The 6,043-nt window shown below is 38.3% G+C and overlaps 1 protein-coding gene across 3 annotated transcripts in view; it reads left to right on the top strand.

Moving 5' to 3' along the window:
• PLA2G7 (phospholipase A2 group VII) overlaps nt 1-3,426 on the top strand; it is a 31,122-nt gene extending 27,696 nt beyond the window's left edge. For all 3 annotated transcript variants that reach the window (XM_023512920.1, XM_003789247.3, XM_012804639.2), the window contains 2 exons: nt 2,172-2,320; nt 3,269-3,426. In XM_023512920.1, the coding sequence (XP_023368688.1) occupies nt 2,172-2,320; nt 3,269-3,405 (286 nt within the window). In that variant the 3' untranslated portion in view covers nt 3,406-3,426. The remainder of the gene's footprint in view (nt 1-2,171; nt 2,321-3,268) is intronic.
• The last annotated feature ends 2,617 nt before the right edge of the window (nt 3,427-6,043 follow it).

Raw genomic sequence — 6,043 nt, 5'->3', positions numbered from 1 at the left:
GGGGGCTGGTGCCCTATTCATTTGAGCCACAGATGCTGCCCAAGACTAGGAACTCTTTAAAGAAAGAGTCAGATCATCTGTGAGACCTGTAGTATATTTAGCTATTGTGAAAGAATGTGAGTTTATAAATTCCTCAAAGCTGGACTAGAGTACCGTTGAGCACCATGTTTATTTCCTGGACATGAAAAACAACATTACTTCTTTGATGGACTCTCACCTTATCTTTTTTCTTCCCTTAATTGCTAGAAATCTTGAAAGAATAGCCTATATTTAATATTTCATGTACTTAATTCTATTCACTCTGTCACCCTGGGTAGAGTGCCCTGTGTCATAGCTGACAACAACTTCAAACTCCTGGACTCACACGATCCTTTTGCCTCAGCCTCCCAAGTAGCTGGGACAACAGATGGACACTAATGCCTAGCTAATTTTTCTTTTCTTTTTCACAGAGTGTCACTATGTGGCCCTCGGCAGAGTGCTGTAGCGTCACAGCTCACAGCAACCTCAAACTCTTGGGCTTAAGCACTTCTCTTGCCTCAGCCTCCCAAGTATCAGGGGCTACAGACACCCACCACAATGCCTGGCTATTTTTTGATTGCTGTTGCAGTTGTCATTGTTTAGCAGGCCTAGGCTGGGTTTGAATCTGCCAGCCTTAGTGTATGTGGCCAGTGCCCTAAGGACTGAGCTACAGGCGCCAAGCCACTGGCTAATTTTTCTGTTTTTGGTAGAGATGGGGTCTTGCTCTTGCTCAGGCTGGTCTCAAACTCCTGAGGTCAGGCAATCCACCCACCTTGGCCTCCCAGAGTGCTGGGATTACTGGCATGAGCCATTGTGCCAGACCCTTCTATCTGCTCTTTGACTGCTGTGGTCTAGTTTCCTGAGCTGCCTCCAGCATGTGCTGAAACTGGCTTGCTAAGCACAGGAAAGGCTGCAGCACACTGCCCTGCAGCCTCTCTCTCCGCAGCTGCTGGACACTGTTGACCGTCTCTATTTCTGCTTCTTGACCCATGACTCTTCTCTGTGTTGCTTCTCCTGTGGTTTCTGTGCTCCTTCCTTCCTTCTCAGCCCGTCCTCCACTGTTGGCAGCATCCTCGGTTCTGCTCTCAGCTCTCTCACGACCCCTCTGTTTCCCTTTTTTATGTTTCTGACACTCAAATTATGACTAGAGCATGGGGAAGAGTGAGAGGGAGTCAGGCTGGCCCTGTTTTGAGATGAGATGAGCAGAAGATTGATGCCTAGCTTGTAAGAACCAACAAAGTGGAGAGGAAGAGTCACACTGGGTAGAGCTGGGAAGATGTTGTCTTTTAGCTGTGGGATTTCTTAGCTTGAGAACTGGGAAATTTGGGTAGAACTGTCTGGCCACAAATTGGACTAGTACAGAATTTGCGTGATAGCGTAGATGAAACCTTCGGAATAGATGAAACTGCAAAGTGAGGAAAGAATTGTTCTGGGAATGGAATCTTGAGGAATGCCTACATGGAGCCTGTGGGAGACAGGTGAAGATCCCGGGAAGAACACAAGAGTGGTTAGGGTTGGAAGGGAGCATGCAAAGTCAAAGGAATGAAGAGGGAATAAAAAGCACAAGAAAATCATCAAGTGGTAACTGTCCCAGAGGTGGTAGAAAACAAGCATTTAAAAAAGGCCATTCCATTTGATGTTAGGTGGTTGAGAAATTTAAAGAGGAATGTGAGTAATCTTTGTACAGTTAAACTATCACTGGGAAAGTTTTTTTTTTAAAGGTATCTATTTAATTTAAGGCTTAAATCCAAAGTGTTTTGAGTAGTATCAAATAGATAGCAAATTCAATGGTGAGGGTAGGTGGGCAGGCTGGGGCTCTGAGTTCAGGGCCTCTTTAACACACAACATACTCTACTGTCTCAAACTGAAAGCATTCTAGTATATTAAAAAGCAGAAATCATTTCTTCTAAAATCAAGACATCAACCAACACAGGATCCTTAAGTTGTTTTTCTAGCAGGAAGATGAATACATGCTAGGATCCCTAAAGGAATAGCCTGTGACCCTCAAATACATCCAAGGAGATCAAATTCTGAGTTTTATTTCCATGCTTCTCAATAAATAGGCCAACCAGGCCAGTATCTTTCCTGTACCCTAACTTCAAAAATAATTTTATCAAACAATGTGATTTTTAAATTCCTCACTTCTCTTTTAGGGGTTCAGTCCATCAGAATTTTGCTGACTTCACTTTTGCAACTGGTAAAATATTTGGATCCATATTTGCATTAAAAGGAGATATAGATTCAAATGTAGCTATTGATCTTAGCAACAAAGCTTCATTAGCATTCTTACAAAAGCATTTAGGTAAGAAACTAATGTTCTTTCTTGACAAAACTGTCTCTCTTAACACAACTTTGGTGCCATTTTAACTGTTTCTAGTTGGTTTATATTTAAAGCTGTAAATCAATTTGAAAGCAAACATTTGAGGAAGTTAATTGTGCTGCTTTACATACTGTATATCCTACAGAGCAAGTCTAGCTGCTAAAGCTAATGGTCTCTCTATGAACCATGGGGTGGTTGGTAGATTTGCTTTTCTGCAGTTTGACTCAAAGTTATAAGTCCCTATGGTCCCTATCAGGTGTGAATTCACCTGTCCCCCTTTTCCCCCTCCTACCTGCTTGGTTTCCATTGAGTTTACCACCAAATGTTCACATGGGTACTGATCAGTTAGTTCCAGTTTAATAGTGAATACATGAGGTGTTTGTTTTTCCATTGCTGTGATCCTTTTCTTGGAAGAGTGATCTCCATTTCCACCCAGGTTATTATAAAGGGTATTAGTTCAGTTTTTTAATGTCTGAGTGGTACTCCATAGTATAACTATACCACATTTTTATGAATCCAATCATATAGTAATGAGCACTTGGATTGATTCCACATCTTTGTGATTATGAATTGGGCTGCAATAAACATTTGAGTGCACATGTCTTTTGGATAAAATGATATTTTTTACTTTGGGGTAAATACCCAACAGTGGCATTGCTAGATCAAACAGAAGGTCTACTTTAAGTTCTTTGAAGTATCTCCATACTGTTTTCCATAGGGGTTGTACTAGGCTGTGGTCCCACTTGGAGGATTCTAACAGCTGGGGTCCTCCCTTCATTCTCTCATTTGCCCGCAGCTGATGGAATACACTTTGCCTCTAAAATCATTATGCAATTTGATAATTTGTAATTCTATTGTGCCACCTAGAGGCACTGAACTGTTTACTGCTCTCAAAAGTGTAATAGGTTTATTGACATTTGTATTTTTCAGGACTTCATAAAGATTTTGATCAGTGGGACTGTCTAATTGAAGGAGCTAATGCGAATCTTATTCCAGGGACCAACATTGACACAATCAATCAACATGACACCCTACAGAATGCTACAGGAATACAGGAACAGAATTAGGATTAAAGGGGTTTTTTAAAATATTTTTTCAAAATTGTCTAAAATTGTGCGTGTGTAGTATGTGTGAGAGAGAAGATTTTAATGTATTTCCCCCAATAATGCATATTTTAAAATGTAGGCTATAGAAGCAAAATTGAGGCATATGCTAAATTATTTTCATTTAAATGTAAAAGAAAGAATGCAGAGTACAAAAATCCTATCAACGTGAATTTTAATTTTACTAAGGTATCTTTTTTAGTGTCAAAGTGAAAAATTGCTTTTATATTACTTTAATAATGGACAAGTATATTAAAAGAGGCACAATGCCAGTGAAAACCTGTGTGGATGACATAAGACTCCTTACACATCTAGCAAAAGCAGATTTTCTTACTTTTCATTCTCTATTGTGAGCAGTAAGGCTGAATTTTGGTAACATAACATTCTAGGTAAAATTTGATTTCTCTTTGACTTTTGATCATGGTAAGAAAAATTAGATCAAGCTAATAATAAAGCCATTGTTTTAGCATAGGATTGGTGATACTGTACAATTTTGATATAATGACTAAGGATATTGGAGACAAGGCAGAGGCAGAAGATTAAAGGAAATTGGTAATTACTTTGCGTTTTCTTTAATTCTTTATCTCTGTTGCATTCTGCTTACTCAAGAAAGGTGTCGCTGGATTATAGTATACAGCAGGGACTCCAGCTTTAACACCATTATTTGCCCGATGGCTGTGAAGGAAAACAAAGGAAACATTGAGAATTACATTGAACTTCTTCATTCTTCCAATTAATTTTATTTAATAGATGTTTTAAATTCTACATGTAGTAATAAAAGTAGTAGTCTTTTATGATTTAGTATTATTTTGTTCTATTCTACTAAATGGGTGTAAAAAGACAACTTAAAAATTTGTACACTTACACGTCTGGGAATCATGGTAAATGATTTCTTCCTCCAAGGGATGTAAGAAATTATGCTGATCATTAGTTACGTATATATTTTTACTCTAAGTATGGTCTTATTCTTATGAATTTTCCATAATTAAGTTTAATTTAGCCTATGTGAACAAGGGTATTCAATACTCAGTAAGCCAGTCTGGTTAACATTTTCATCTCTATCTCTTTTGCCCAGTTTATAAGTTTACTGTGTATCCTGATTTTGTATCTCAGACCTATCTTAGTAATGTAAAGTGCAAAATCATTCATTCTGAGAAGTTTCACTTCTCTCTCTCCTACAGCCATTCAGATTAAATTTTTAAAATAGCGAGTGAATAAACTCAGTTTTTTTATTGTTAGGGATTCATTGAGGGTACAAAGAACCAGGTTACATTGTTACATAAATTATGTCTAATCCTAAAAACACTGTAAGAAAGGTTTCTTATCATAACTTTACAAATGAGGAAGATCAAGGCTCAAAGATACTTCCTACCCTGCCCTGGTCACATATAGCTAAGGAGCATACAGCTAACATCTCTGTTCTGCAAAATCATGTTTAAAACTGTGGGCTTTGAAGTTAGATAGGTGTGGGTGTGATCAAGTGTCTGAGACTCACTAACTATCTGACCTTAGGAAAGTCACTTAACTTCTCTAAAAAGCTTCAATTTTTCTCACCCATAAAATAAAGATAATATTAGTATGTACCTCAAAGTTGATGATTCAAATGAGAAAATGTATTTAAAGTGCCCATACGTAAGAGTAACTGAGTGACAAATACATAAGAGCTTACATTATTATGCTTCCCCCAATCGATAGAGGAGAAAGGAACCACAGATATTCGAGAATCTTCTTTTCTTTCTTTTTTTATTGTTAGGGATTCATTGAGGGTACAAAGGACCAGGTGACACTGATTCCATTTGTTAGATAAAAACCCTCCTATAATTGTATCAAACTCCAAAAGGTGTGCCACACACCATGACCCCCCACCCTCTCCCTCCTTCTCTTTCTCTGTTCTCCCCTTCCCCATCCCTGGTGTGTACTAGGTCACATATCAGAATTGAGTACATAGGAGTCTTGCTTCTCCATTCTTGTGAGGCTTTACTAAGAATAATGTGTTTCATTTCCATCCAATTTAATACAAAAGATGTAAAGTCTCCATCTTTTCTAATGTCTGAATAGTATTTTGTGGTATACATATACCACAGCTTCTTAATCCATTCCTGGGTTGGTGGGCATTTAGGCTGTTTCCACATTTTGGTGATTATAAATTGAGCTGCAATAACAGTCAAGTGCAAGTGTCCTTATAGTAAAAGGAATTTTTTTCTTCTGGGTAGATGCCCAGGAATGGGACTGGAGGATGAAATGGGAGGTCTAGTTTGTGTTCTTTGTGGGTTCTCCATACTTCCTTCCAAAAAGGTTGTATTAGTTTGCTGTTCCACCAGCAGTGTAAAATTGTTCCCTTCTCTCTACATCCACACTAGCTTCTGCAGTTTTGAGATTTTTGTGATGTGGGCCATTCTTGCTGGGGTTAGGTGATATCTCAGGGTGGTTTTGATTTGCATTTCTCTAATAATTAGGGATGATGAGCATTTTTTAATATGTTTGTTAGCCATTTGTCTGTCTTCTTTTGAGAAGGTTCTATTCATCTCTCTTGCCCAGTGATCTAAGGGATTGTTGGCTTTTTTTATGTTGATTAATTTGAGTTCTCTGTAGATCCTAGTTA

Source organism: Otolemur garnettii, unplaced genomic scaffold (assembly GCF_000181295.1).
Source record: "Otolemur garnettii isolate 467f Iridium unplaced genomic scaffold, OtoGar3 scaffold00031, whole genome shotgun sequence".
Taxonomy (NCBI): domain Eukaryota; kingdom Metazoa; phylum Chordata; class Mammalia; order Primates; family Galagidae; genus Otolemur; species Otolemur garnettii.
The sequence above is the reverse complement of the archived record's forward strand: the minus strand, read 5'-3'. Positions and strand labels throughout refer to the sequence as shown.